This window comes from Triplophysa rosa, linkage group LG4 (genome assembly GCF_024868665.1).
Source record: "Triplophysa rosa linkage group LG4, Trosa_1v2, whole genome shotgun sequence".
Classification (NCBI taxonomy): Eukaryota; Metazoa; Chordata; class Actinopteri; order Cypriniformes; family Nemacheilidae; genus Triplophysa; species Triplophysa rosa.
In genome coordinates this window covers 20,583,531-20,598,540 of record NC_079893.1, presented here as the reverse complement: position 1 = coordinate 20,598,540, position 15,010 = coordinate 20,583,531, and the positions used below count along the sequence as shown (strand labels likewise).

General features: G+C 37.7%; 2 protein-coding genes across 3 annotated transcripts in view; both read right to left on the bottom strand.

The window, feature by feature from the left end:
* arhgap10 (Rho GTPase activating protein 10) overlaps positions 1 to 15,010 on the bottom strand; it is a 97,190-nt gene that overhangs the window by 70,771 nt on the left and 11,409 nt on the right. The gene's annotated exons all lie outside the window — the stretch shown is intronic.
* On the bottom strand, positions 12,449 to 14,967 carry LOC130552361 (E3 SUMO-protein ligase ZBED1). Its single transcript, XM_057330592.1, has 2 exons — positions 14,840 to 14,967; positions 12,449 to 14,303 (listed from the first exon to the last, which is right to left on the bottom strand). Exon 2 carries the CDS (start codon positions 13,811 to 13,813, stop codon positions 12,623 to 12,625), a length of 1,191 nt encoding a protein of 396 aa, XP_057186575.1. The 5' UTR covers positions 13,814 to 14,303; positions 14,840 to 14,967; the 3' UTR covers positions 12,449 to 12,622.

Sequence of the window (15,010 nt, the reverse complement as noted above, 5' to 3'; positions counted from 1 at the left end):
TTTTTTTTTGCTCCTCGTATCTTCATGAAACTTTTCGGGGTGATGATGTAACAAATGGGTCGTATTCCCCAAATTGTACTTCACCGCAGTCTGGCAGTGTCTGCATATTGTTTTTTTGTCTGTCCGTCACCTTTTCTAATTTCTCGTTTCTTGTCACAGGAAAACCGAAATGCTTCCACACATCCACAACATTCAACAATTTGTAAATCCGTTTCTATGCCACTAGCGGCATCCACCATTTTCGCTCAACTTGATCTGTAGCGGGCGGCATCAGAGCGCAGAGGATGATGGGCACGCATGGGTTGATGGGAATTGTAGTTCCCGCTTCCCTCAACTCGCTCCATTTGGCTGAAAAAACTGCACTTTCCCTGGAAGATCTATCGTCATGCGACCACGATAACATTGAAAAAAAATGCTATCTCGATACTTCGATATTTACAATACCGTTACATCCCTACATTATATTGATTTGTGCTTATTGGTAAAAGAGATACTTATAATGACATATAAAAACAAATTTCTCAAATGACAACAATCACTGTGATTATCATTTTTAGCAAAATACCAATTTTTATAATTTGAACCATTACACAGCATGACGAAAATGTGACTAAGTTTGTATTGACTAAAACAAGATGAAAATGCATAGACATTTAGTCGACTAAACTGGACTAAACAAAAACAGGACGAGGATGACTAAATAAGATAAAAACTAAAATGTGTATTCGTCGTGGGACTAAAACTAACACTAAAATAAAAAATAGCTGACAAAATTAACATTAGTACACCGTTTCCAAACATTTGTCACTTACTGAAAGTTTGGGGATATAAATATGAATCAACACTTTGTCTGTAAATGCACATGGTTCGGTTAGTTAGACTGAACTTTGCGCTGCATGATAAAAAAATATTAATAAAGTAATATAACCAAAATCACTGCATATAGCAAGCACGGCGCAGACTTTCGGAACTTGTCATTCTCTGCACTGAAAGCAAGCGTGCGCGTCAGAAACAGCACGGAGAAAGAGTGCGCAGGAAAGGTGAAAGGGACTGTTTAAATGATAAGATGCTTTATTGCATTCCTCCTTTACATGCGGTAAATAAAGTAACTTTATTGGTAGTTCATTGGTAATGAACATGCTGTATTTCTCGTTTGTAAAAAGAATTCATTATTATCGAGTAGTTTTAAAAATAGTTTTGAGGCAGGATCTGGTAAGTGTAAGTAGTAGTAAGTGGCACAACATTGTTACGCGATGTTTAAGGAAAATGTCCATTAATTTTACTATTTGTGGCTTGTGTTTTGAATATAATGTTCCCCTGCATTTCAGACATTTGCCTAAACACATTTGTTTTGCACACTGTGACTTGAATCTGGCTTATTTCGTTTAATTTTAGTTTTATTTCAGTGTTTCCCCTACCATTACCTTAGGGGGGCGCCCCTCCAACGGCACCTCCGGCCACCCTTGAAGGTCAAGTTAATAATTTTTTTTATTTAGGGTTAGATCACAAGAGAAGTCATTTAAGGTTACCTTTCCTATACTGTATAGCATGTCTATACCTTGTTCTCGTACTAAACGAACTAAATAGCATTATGTTATTAATCTTATTTACATGGCGGCATGTCATTTCTGTTTCTACGTGGTCACGCCATTTACAATTCTTCTCTGCTCTCTGTATCGAGTTCCGACCTGAAGCGCGCGCGCACACACACAGACACGTGCGCATATGGCGTTCCAAAGCGTCCTAAAAATGACTTTGCAGCACACACACGTCTCACTGAACGTCTCACTCCACGTCTTAACTGTTTTTGTATTCTGCTATTTATTGCATTGAATTCGAGATGTAGACGAGACGTTGACGTAACGCAGACGTCACGTAAATCACGTGTGGCTGTGAAGTGTCTATGCAGACATCACGCATCATTTACAGGTAGCAGTGAAGTTATTTGTTTTCATTTTTGCTAACAAGTATTGTAACACGCTACTCTACACGGCTTAATGCAGAGTGTCAAGCATCTACTTCGTTAACTTTCACTTCACTCATTCCTCTCAATGAATGTGACGTCTGCGTCTGTCCTAGGAACTAATGTTTATGTGTTGTTTCCTTGACATTCTGTTAATTGTGTTGCGCACTGGTAAGGATCAGCTGTCAATCTTAGTTTATGCTGTTTGTTATGCTTTGTGTAATGTGTTTGTGCAATACATTTAAGTCCAGAACCATTTTATATCTCATTATTATATGTTGTGCATGTTATGTGGGCAATTGTTCTCTGCTCTAGCATTTTTTCTGCATAAGCTCAAGCTTGTAGCATCTTATTTATCAAACAATTACTTGTTAGTTTAAATTGTCGTATGTAGTTTGCAAAGGTTTTAAAATAGTTACTGCACATTGTATATTATTGGTATTTGCTGTTTATTGTATATACTGTATAGTTGTTTGTTAAAATTTGCAAAAAAATCCTATCGGTGCATCCCTATTATAAAGTGACCATGACAAGACAGGACATGTGCATTCAGGGCTCTAGACTAACTTTTTGCACTGGTTGCACTGGTGCGCCTAACTTTTTTTCTTAGGTGCACCAGCACAAAAGTTAGGTGCACCCAAATTTTCGACCGCATCGCATTTAACACCGCAGTTTTACAAGTTCACTTTTTTTTTAAATCGCTGTCCATATAGGCAATATTGACTTGTAAATGATTAACTAACAATCTGGTCAACATAAAGTTCTTTATTTGAAGCACAATTCTACAAGAAAGCAGGGCTCTAGACTAACACTTGAGAGAGGTGGCACTGGTGCTACCAAGTTATTCAGTTGGTGGCACCAGCCCTTAATTTGATAGCACCAGAGTCGTGGGGTGAGGTAAGAAAAAAGAATCACTAAAACTTCATTAAAATGTGTTTAATACATTAATAAATCAATTAGAAATTAATACAAATCATTGTTTATGATTGAATTATTTTTATTGTATATGTAAACTCTCTTTCAACACTTTACCATATTTAAAGCACATCTTTCTTAAAGCTACTTTCTTCCTTTATTTGTTGTGAACGACTCCTATAAGAGAACACAATTCCTTTAATATCAGTGAGTGTTTTTGGGCCCGTCCGTTGTTGTTTGATGAACATTATAAACAGAGATCTTTATTATGCTGCTGCCCCTTTAAGAGCTCGCGCAATATACTGGAACACGTGTTTTGTTTCCCAACTGTTTGGTCACGAAACAAACTGAATACCTTTACAAGGTTTCTTGTTAATATGGGAATTTTTAGGTTATTTTGTGTTAATATGTCCGTTTCAGAGTAAGAAGGCGTGAAAGAGAACTCCGTTTAGTATTTTGTGCTCTGACTCTCTGGGCGCTGCATATCTCAAACAACCCGCGAGACCTGAAGGCTTTTAGTGATTATTCTTCATGAAAGCTGCATTGATACACGTTTGGCTTCTATCAATAGCGACTCACAAATAAATAGTATTTAGCGTGATGTATAACGTTTTGTATGCTTTGCAGTATTGTTAGAGATCTTTATACAATAGTTCAGTGCTTAAAGTTTAAACACGTGTTTCCTGCATTAGCTTCACATGCATACAATACTTGCAACACATTTCGTTATCTTTGCTGTTTTGTACCTTAGCAGGGGAAATTCTTGTATTCTGCATATTTATTTAAGTTGCAAGATTGAGCGCTTCACTCGTCTGCTCTTTCGGTCCTTCGCCTCTTACCCGTAACCCGCGAATTACGTCTTTGGGGGCGGGGCACTGATAGATAAGGAATGGTTGAAGGAGGGGAGACGAAAATGAGTGACTGAATGCGCAGCTTGCGCAATATAACATTTCTGACGCATTAAATTTATAATACGCAAAAATTATATATTGATCAGTTTGACAGTCGCACCGGTGTGACCATTAAGAAAAACTTGTCGCACTGGCAGGAAAATTTGTCGCAAAATGAGACCATTTAGTCGCAGTCTAGCGTGTCAGAGCATTGGTTATGATTTTCGGACGGATCAGGCCTTATCTTAACATTCTTAATCGAAAAAGTTGTCAATCGTTCTTTTCATCTTCTCTCATCATCCGCGGCTACATCCACTCTGTTTATCTGACGGGCCTAGGCTACTCACCTCATCTGTTAGTGATGGGTCGTTCTTGAACGATTCGTTCATTTTGAACGAATCTTTAATGTGACTCGGGAAGAACGAGTCGTCTTAGGGAGTGATTCGTTCAGTCGCGCATGCGCATTGCGCAACATTCTATGGGTCCTGTACTGGAATTCAAGAAGAACGAACGATTCAAACCCGAAGACTCGAGAGGTGAACTAATCAATTCTCTTTCCGGCTCTGACTGCATTGGTTTAGCTTACGACTGCTGTCACGTGATGAACGAAGGAGTCAAACCCGAAGACTCGAGAGGTGAACTAATCAATTCTCTTTCCGGCTCTGACTGCATTGGTTTAGCTTACGACGCTGTCACGTGATGAACGAAGGAGTCAAACCCGAAGACTCGAGAGGTGAACTAATCAATTCTCTTTCCGGCTCTGACTGCATTGGTTTAGCTTACGACGCTGTCACGTGATGAACGAAGGAGTCAAACCCGAAGACTCGAGAGGTGAACTAATCAATTCTCTTTCCGGCTCTGACTGCATTGGTTTAGCTTACGACGCTGTCACGTGATGAACGAAGGAGTCAAACCCGAAGACTCAGGTGAACTAATCAATTCTCTTTCCGGCTCTGACTGCAATTGGTTTAGCTTACGAAGCTGTCACGTGATGAACGAAGGAGTCAAACCCGAGGACTTGTCAGATAAGTGGTGTGGTGAGCTAATCATAGACTAAAGACCCAGGTAAACAATGAATTAATCTTTTCTGTTTCTTATAGCATTATAGTTTTGTATTGTTTGTAATGTGATCAACGTTTGCATAAGTAGTAGATGTGTTAGGAAAGTAACATGTAACATTTTAATTATATTTTGCTAAAATGAACGAAATGAACGATATGACTCGAAAAAAGATTCGTTCATTTTGCTGAACGAGACTCAAAGATCCGAGTCAGTAAAATGATCCAAACTTCCCATCACTACTCTCTGTCCGACTGCAGCACAGCATTTTCAAACGTACACACATGTACAGGAATATCTGGACCACGGCCAATCAGAGGGGGGTCCGCCCTTCACTATCTCTGATTGGTTTAGACCACGATATGGGCCTAATGTGTCTGTCGTTGAACCACAGGGAGACTTTCGCAGAGACTTTTTTTCCCTTCAACGGCTGGTCGCACCGGTGCGACCTCAGAATTTTTTTAGTCGCACCATTGAGAAATTAGGTCGCACTCTAGAGCCCTGCCTGACATCTGCGTTTTTATGTAAAGTGTATGTGAAGATGCAACAAATCATGCGGTTTGGCGGTTAATTGCACCCAACAACACACCTCCACAAATATACCATTTATAATATTTTTTTCAGAGTGCAACATAAAAGAGGGTTTTTCTCCGCAGAAGCTGCAGAAAGAACAACAGGGTAACAATATAAACGCACTTGAAACTTTGAATAATTTATCGTTTTTAACAGCAAATTATCATTAATATTATATAACTATTAATTAGGCTACATTTATAAAAACAACCTTTTTCAAAGCGCAACAAAAAAAGGGAATATCGGGCTAGCCTGTAGTACAAGTGTTTGGCTGTTGTACAACTACTGGGACGCTTTAGTGAATCGGCAAGGTCTTCGTGTTTCGTGCGAGGAAAACCAACATGTTCACTTTGTCTGGTTTTAGCGAGGCTCTTAACTAGCGATGTGCACGAATGTTCAAATACTGGATCCGCAATAACTATTCGAATAAAATGCTATTCAAATATTCGTATTTTTCATAAGAATAAAAACTGCGTCACCACAGTGTTAAGTTACCTCTGCAGAAGACCCTATAGTTGTTACGTCTTATTTAACACTTCTTCCTTCATCTGTAATGAATTTATAATATACAGAAAATATAAAAAAAATCATATGTTCCTAAATCTTTGTTCAGATCGCAAGCTAGTTTAAATATTTTAAGTTTACACACAAAGCAAAAGCACTATGTGTTAAACATGTTACATATCATCTATTCACGTTGTGTTGTAACTATTATTTACTTTGGGGAGCAAAATGATCTCCGGGACTTCAGAAGGAGTAGGCGCTTTAAGCGCATCATTGTGCGTCCGTGATGCACATAACTGTAAATAACGAAGCGAACGCATTAAGCACATCATTCTGAGTTCAGGGTGCGAGGGCTCGCTTTAACGCCACTCTGCATTAAAGTCTTTTATACGGTGATAGTTTTGTACAATAAACGGAGACAGATAGTAGTATTTTTACTTTTACTCAATTACATTATGAGACAGAGTCGGATATTACTTGGAGGAAAAAAATACAGAGCATATATCATGCGCTAGTATTTCATAAACACATTTTTTAATGTTTTTACATTTACATTTAGTCATTTATCCAAAGAGACCTACAGATGAGGTAAACAATGGAAGCAATTGGAACAACATAAGGACAACAAAAAGCATAAGTGCAATAAAAAAAACTGGTCTCATATAGCCTACCACAGTATACAGAGCTAAGTTTATTTTATTTTTTCACCTTTAATACAGTACTTAAGTACATAAAAAATATGTATTTTTTACTTTTAAAATTAAAACTACTTAATTAAAAGAAGATCGTGATTTTAATGTAAACACGGATTAAAATGTTAAAACAACAATATTTATTTATAAGATGTAGTGGAGTGAAAAGTATGATTTGCTTTATAATGTAAGAAAATACTAGAACTTATTGTTTATTTGCAAAGTTTGCCAAAGGATTAATAAAGTAATCCAAAAAATCTTTATTAGATTAATAAAATAATAATCGTTAGATTAGTTGACTAATCGTAAAAATAATCACCAGATTAGTCGACAATTAAAACAATCGTTAGTTGCAGCCCTAATAACTTAAATATGAGTTGGAATAAGAATACCAACGTAATATTAAATGATTCATTTATTTATTTCCATAACTTGTTCAGAGCGGTTGTTAGAAATATATTAGGCTAACTAATTCTGATTTCAACAACTTGAAACATTAAAATGTACATTTCACTGCAACTAATGTTAATAAGTTTGACCTTAGCATAAGACTGGTACCTTTTACCATTCGCCTGTAAATAAATTCGCATGGATGTTTTTTTGTTTGTTTGTTTTAAAACGCGCTGCAATTCCATAGTTAGGCTACCTTAGTTGATTTTATTTATTGATGCAAATGCAATGCAAAGCTAAACAAGACAGACACAGACCATGAAACGACAAAGAAAACAATATTTATATGCCGTGGTGATCAACAGGATTAGTAATTCTTCCTCAGATGACGGTCACGTAATAAACAAGCACTACAATGGCTCTGTCTTTGTTTTTAGGATCAATTAACAGTTGGCATGGAGGTAAGGCTGTTTACTTTATTTATTATTAACATTATAAACAATAAAGCCAGATATTCTTGTCAGATCTGGGTTTTGTTACCGGGAGTTAGAGACGAGCAGCGCGTTTTGTCCGCTGTCGGCTTGTTAACCGTCGACTTGTTGAACAGACTTTCACAGAATAAAATAGACCTATATGTTTGTTTTTCTTATCAAGAACATGTAAAACAAAATAAACAAGATTACCATATATCGTTGTGTTTTGTTCGTTTAGTTTTGTATGTCTGGTTTTTGTATGATTTCGCTTTGCGCATGTTTAAATGCAGTTTTTATGTATTTAAAAAAAAAATTCAAACGTTGCTAATCTTTTCACCATTAAAAAACCTATATGCAGGATATAATATTAGTGCGTTATGAAAAATGTAAAAAACTACGTCTTTATTAATTTAATTTAAATAAACTAATATTCATTTTTTTATTAGCTCAAATATTCGAATATGAAATTATTGAAAAATGCCCATATCCCTAAAGTTTATTTAATTGTGTTTGTTATTGTATTCATTGCTAAACTGATCCATTTTTGTTAACACATAAGTTAAAAGGTTAGTAGAGAGGTGGGTGCCAATTTATTTTCTTTTGTTCTTGTTTTCTCCTGTTAGTAAGTAAGGTAGGGTATTTTCGCTGTATTTTGGTTCTTTTTTATTGTGTTAGTCTAGTTAGTTACTTTCCCTACTAGGTATAGTGTCTTTTGTTTATTATTTTGGCTTAACCCCCCTCTTGAAGCTTGAAACCCTTCAACAATTTTGTTAATAAAATAACTATTTTGCTTCCTTTGACATTTTAGTTTTTTTCAGATCTTTTTTTAATTGAGTGATCTTAAGTCTTGCAGCTGACACACACACACACACACAACACCATTTTTATTCTGTTACGTGCCTCCTTTTGAACCCTAGACTTATGGGGGTCGTAACAGGTACAGTGCCAGTGTCTGCATGGGAGAGGTGGCAGCAACGCAGAAGAAGGTAATGTCATTCGATCTTCTGAAAAGTATTAATTGTGTTAAGTTATATTTTTTATGTTAAATAACCTCAAGTTAAAAGCCTTAAATATAAAGAGGCATTTAGTTGACAGATTCACTAAACTCACGGAGGTGGAGCTGGACTAAATCAAGTTCCGTCCGTTTTGCACTGCAGACGTAGATGTCACGTTTAGCAGGCGCAGACGTCAAGTTCATGCAGAGGAATGAGTGAAGTGGCAGACGCAGACGTCACGTTCAGTGAGACGAGTGTGTGCTGCAAAGTCTTTTTATTGGTCCCTTTGGAACGCCATAGTGCGCGCACATACACAGGTAAGCACACTTTCACCAGCGGACAGAGCGCGTGTGGGAAAATATGTCACGTCAACCACCTGAAAAGCAGATTAAAAAAAAAATTGCGTTTTTTAAACGCTCCCAGGGTTGTGAAAATACGCATGACCTGACCCTGACAAGCAACAGTCCAGTTACCACCGGATGACAGGTTTTCACCCAGCTTATCCTTCGTTACATCCGGACTGCAAGACATAATGAACCATTAAAAAAAATCTTTCTGTGGTTTAATTTGAGCTATGTTGATTATATTTTGCCGCTATATCCTCTAATATCTTTATTTAGCACCAAACGGGCTTCATTTGAACCCTTTCCGCTCCGTGAACGCTGCTTCTCCCGCCAAAGACACGTCGCATATAAAGACCTGCAGACACCAAGAGCAGGTAAATAAATGGACACTTTTTCTGTAACGCTTAAGTAAACGAAAATGCAGCAGTAATATAGTATTTTTAGCTGTCAGTCAGTTTACTGTTTGCTATATACTGTAGGTTTGTGACAGATTATAAAACATAACGTCTTGTATCTACATACAGCATTTATGATATTAATAGCATAAATAATCAGCATGTTAAGAGCATTTCATTGTGAATCATGTTTTAATTGGAAAGAATATTTAGAATCAGTTCTAGTATGAATGGCATGGAAAGGCTGTTAGTAACTTTGTAAGTCCTGCTCATGATATATTTATTTCAGTTGTTACATTTTGTTGTCAGTAGTTTTCTTAAATGTTAAAATAGACCACTGGGGCTTCGCTTCAGCACCAGAGCCTACAACACATTTTCTCTTACCAGACCTTCTATGTTTCATACAGACTGTGGCTATCAGAATATAAAGTAAATGGCCTGCTAAAACATTAGATTGATTGATTTAACATTATTTATAAAAAAAGTATTATCCGGACCTCCGCCGTAAAAAAAATAGAGAGACCGCAAACCCCCCCCCCCCCCCCCAAAGCAGTAAACCTAGGGGAAACACTGTATTTATTACAAAGGTATATTCTGTTCTAAACAAATTCTGTAAATTAATGTTTGATTGTTTTTTGGTGCATCAATGTTGTGCTGCACTTTGCGCTGTACCCTTGTTAACCGACTATCAAGACGTGACAATTTAGGGCTGCACGATAAACCGTTGAAAAACCGCACGCGATAAGGTGATTTACAACAATTTTTTTGCACAGTTCTTCAGTGAAGTATGGTTCAATGCTGCTGAACCTGAAAGACAGAGGGCGCTCTCGTGCAGAAACTCCACATACACTCCAAACAGTAGAAGTACAGCACCACACGTAATGCTTCCGTGAAATGCTTTTGGGGATCGTTCTATCACTGTTTTTCAAGCCTCAGGTATTTTCATGATAATAAAGTATATTTATAATGATGATGCTTGATGCGTCTTGCTTTTTCAAATGCACGTTATATGCGGCTCAAACTCGCACTGATTTCAGATCGAGCAGCATTTCCCTCTGATCACAGAGCCGTGCTTCACAAACAAGCTGCGCATGAAAACATAACCGCAGTTCTGCCTTTTAAAAATCGCGATATGCACATCGATAATTGTGATTTTGAATGAGACGTGTGATTTATCGTGCAGCCCTAATTCTGATTCAACTATGTAAATCCTTAGTCTAGGACACCTCTAATAATAAAGTATATTTATAATGATGATGTTTGACAAGTGTTGCTTTTTCAAATACACGTAATAAACGACTAAATCTCGTATTGAGTTTTTGGCAGTGGTTGTTTATGCTCAAAGTGCTCAAGGTGCTACACTACTCACTAAATACTTCTAAATTTAAACAAGTGAAATTCCATCAGACCTCCCCTTTAACAAACTTTGCTTTAAGAAATGATCTAGACACATCTACTCAGTCAAATCTCTCAAAGATATGTGAATTAATGCAATGTATGTAAAGCTAAGCTGACATGGGGAGATGTACATGCTTAATATGCCTAATATTCAGTGTCATGTCATAATTATTGTTACAGTATTTTATTGTCCACAATAAACACTGCTTATTATGGTTATAACATGCAGAAGAGGTCATTTTAGTGGTATTTTGTCTAATCTGCAAACTGGAGTTTATTTAGAACTGTCAAAGATCAATATACAGTTGAGCTTTAACTGTTTCCATTTACCAAGTATCAACACCCTACAGCAGAGATTTTTTTAAAGTAAACCATAAGAGCTTACCAATGTTCAAACATGCTGCTGCATTAGCAGAAATGATAACCAGTGATTGTGTATATGTTAATGTGCAACACAGTCATTGCAAGGAAAAATTGCCTGACAAAATGCTACAGTAGCTCTGTAAAGTATACTTATTGCCATGTAAGAAGTTTTGCCAGGGAAATATTACACCAAACGCGAATTAAGTTCACACCAAACGCAAATTAAAGGGGTGGTGAACTGGCCGTTTTTATTATTTTATACTGTTGTCTGAGGTGTACTTATGACGTTCGCGTGGTTTTTACACTCCAAAACATCAAAATCAATAAGTAATAGGCTATTTTCTACCCTGGTTTTGAGGCCAGATGGAGAAACACTCGGTTTTAATGGGTGTGCCGCATTGAAGACTTGGAAGTAAACACCCACTGCTATGATTGGTTGATCAGTTTGCATAGTAAACTTAGTTTGAGCCTACTGTGAATTTGGTTAGACACATAAAGTTAGGCTACACATTATCAGGACATATCAAGCGATCTCTAACAAAGCAATAGTGACGCATAGTACAAATATGTTTTACTCACATAAGATTGCTGCACCATTCCTGTCGGATCCAATATTGACAGCACAGCACTGCTTTTTAATTTTAGTCTCTCCGAAAATCCAGCGTCTTGTTCACAAAGGAATCCATGGTGAAATGACGCGAACAAATGCTCAATGTTTCACCCACGTGAGCAGGAACGTACTTAAAAATAAACTTCAACCACGCATTCCTAATATCAGAATCCGAAGGAAGCGACTGTGTTCTTCCACAACCAGGCGCTGCACAATGTTGCATGTTTGTTGCTTGGTCGCTCTAAATAAAAATAACAGTGAAAGAAGTCCTCACTTTTGCACATATGACACGGGGCTAGCCGCTCTCGAGACAGGGTTACCAGATCTTCACAGAAAAATAGGCAAATAAAGACAAGACAAAAACAAACCTTAAAATGCAAATTGTTTATATATTTTATAAGACCAAAGATTCTTAAAATCTGCAACAGACCATTTATTAAGACCTAAGTGCCGAGGCTTTTTGATCTAAGACCAAACAACAAGCATAAAAGCGCTTATTAATAACAAACATGGCAACACAGCAAAAGAGCGCTGTGTTATGTAGCCTTCCGAGCATAAACACAACACAACACTGCGCATATCAGCAGTTTAGTTTAAACTGATGGACAAAACAAATCTTTAGCCGAAAAATGTCGCTATGGTTATCAGTTTGTCAATCATCACAAATCACACGGGAGTAGGCATGTGCCGGTATCAAATTTCCATGCTGCGATTAATTGATTAAGGTTTTGTCTCGATATACGGTATTATCACAGTAAACAAATATATGAGAAATACAGGTTTAAAATATAAACCAGCTTCAGTGTTTTCCTCTTGATAACATTTTAAATAATAAAGAGAACCTCAAAATTTAAATAAATATAAATAAAATAACACACAGTAGTGATGTATAAAGTGAGTTTATTAAAACAGAATAAAGTGCAAACTGCAAAAGAACAACTATTGTTAACTGCTTATAAATATACTTAAGAGTAAAAGAACAGCTTTAAAGTGCCAACAATAAACATTTGCAAACGATTCCTGTTATCTTCCGGGTATTCCTTCTGTGCTGTCATGTTTTAGTCCTCCAGATTAAAGTGCAAAAATGTGAGCATGTTCACTTTTTCTGGCTTGAGCTTTGCACGGAGAGGTGAGAGAATGTGTCCACTGGCACTAAATACCCTCTCTGAAGGAACACTTGTTGCGGGTATGCAGAGAAACTTCTGTGCAACTGCAGCTAGATGAGGTAGCTCTTCAGTATGCAGACTCCACCACTGCAATGGCTCTGTCTCTGATTTTATTACTGGCACAGAAATATACACTTTTACCTCTGCTTCAATCTTGGAATTCAGGCTCAGGGTGCTGCTGTGTTCACCCTCCTCTGCCCTCTGTTGCCTTGTGGAGGTGATTTTGTTGAGAAGGGTGGCCAAGCTTTGCCGCTGATTTTCAGAAGTGGGGGTGGGGGAGGCTGTGCTGGTTTGCTCTGTCTGGGCAAGTCCCTCGCTCACTGTTTGGAATGTCAGTTTTGAAGCTTCCTCAGTGCAGAAGTTGACTGTGGCCTCAAGATCTTCAGAAAAGCTTCCCTTAAACCGTGGATCAACAAAGCTTATCAAGTCCATCACCTTCTTTGCATCATCAGTGTACCTGGACTCAAGATCTGACTTCATTAACCTCTTCAGGTCTTTGGTAAGGGCGCTGTCTTCATTTTTCACATCAAGAATGTCTGAGATGATGTGACTTAACACCGGCTTCAGGGCTGACAGGTTTACTCGGCTCTCTGAAGCCAAAGCATCAGTGAAAGCACTGAGTGGTTCTAGGATTTTTAAGACTTGCTCAATGACTGCAATATCTGCATCCTTTGGCATCAAATGCCATGCCCCTCTCTCAGTTGCCAGTACAGCACAGACTGCCTGCTGTTGTTCAATAAACCTCTGCAACATTTTCTGAGTCGATCCCCATCGAGTGACTACATCATTGATGAGCGACCTCTGAGGGATGTTTAAGGCCTCTTGCTTATTTCTGAGCTCTCTTCTCCTCTTCCAACTCCTTGAAAATCCCTGCACCAAATGTCGACAAGCTCGGATAGCTGTGTCCACCCTCTGATTTTTCAGAGCTTTAGAAATGGCCAGATTCAAGTTGTGGCCAAAACATCCAAACCACTTGCAGCAGGGGAAGGTGGTGGCACTCTCAAAGGCCTTTTTCATGTTTGTAGCATTATCAGTTGTAACACTGACAAGATGCTCTTTGTTGATGCCCCACTCTTGCAACATATTATCCAAAAATTCTCTGATATTGTCAGCAGTGTGGTCTTCTGGAAAGAACTGTTTCCAGGCAATTTGATTGAAGTTTCCAGTCTAAGAGGTAGTGGATGGTGAAGCTGATGTATGGATGTCCGCTTCCTCCACTGCTAGTCCACAGGTCAGTGGTTGCTGCATACCATTTCCCCCGGGCTATTCGCTTGCCAATTTCCTCTTTTAAACTGTTGTACATTTTGGGTAATTCTGTTTTTGAGAAAAACTTCTCTGAAGGAATTTTGTAAAGTGGAACTGTAGTCTTCATCAGTTTCTGAAATCCTGGTTTTGCTACAGTGTGAATTGGTATCATGTCCTTAGCAATATAATAGGATATTGCATGATGTATTTCTTTGGCCCGATGAGATGAGGGTCCATATGAAGCCTGACGCTGGAATGCCTCTTTTACTGTTGGCTGAACAATGGCTTCAGCTGAAGATGAACCAGCACTGCTAGATGCATGGCTACTCTGTAAATAGAGAAATAAAGAAATGGTGAGGAAAAATATTACTACATAACACTGAAATGTTATCATGTCTATTTAAATGGGCATTCTTGACACATACTAACTACTGTCTAACTACGTTGTCTGTACAATGCTAGTACTACAATTCATATTATTATTGTCTGAATAACAAGCCAAGCCACTGTGTTAACTATTATAACAAGTTAAACATTTATCAACAGCAAATCCACTCGCACTTTGTGACAGTGTATGACTTTATTGTGTTCCATCAACATATAATGAAAATAATTATTCTGCCACACTGTCAAATTTTAATTACTCTGCTTACTTTTAGCTGATTATTGTACTTTAGTTGTTAAAATAAATGACGCAAACTTTAACATAGCTAATGTTCGCCTAGTGGAGCTCTAGCCAAATCTTAAACTACGCTGAAACAAGCTACATGCAAATGAAGTTTGTGTTACTTTGGCATCTTGTCATTCAACTAGTTTTTATTGTTGAATTTGACACAGAAATGAGACAAAGTTTCACAAACTTACCTTTATATCCCTGAATTGAATCGGATGGTTGTCACGGAGATGAGCGAACATGTTAAACGTGTTCCCATGTTTCGTTGCCACTCTCCGTCCACATGTCTTACACAAAGGGAAACCGTCTTCAACCAGCATTCCCTCTGCATTTTTTTGGAACCCGAAATATTTCCACACCTC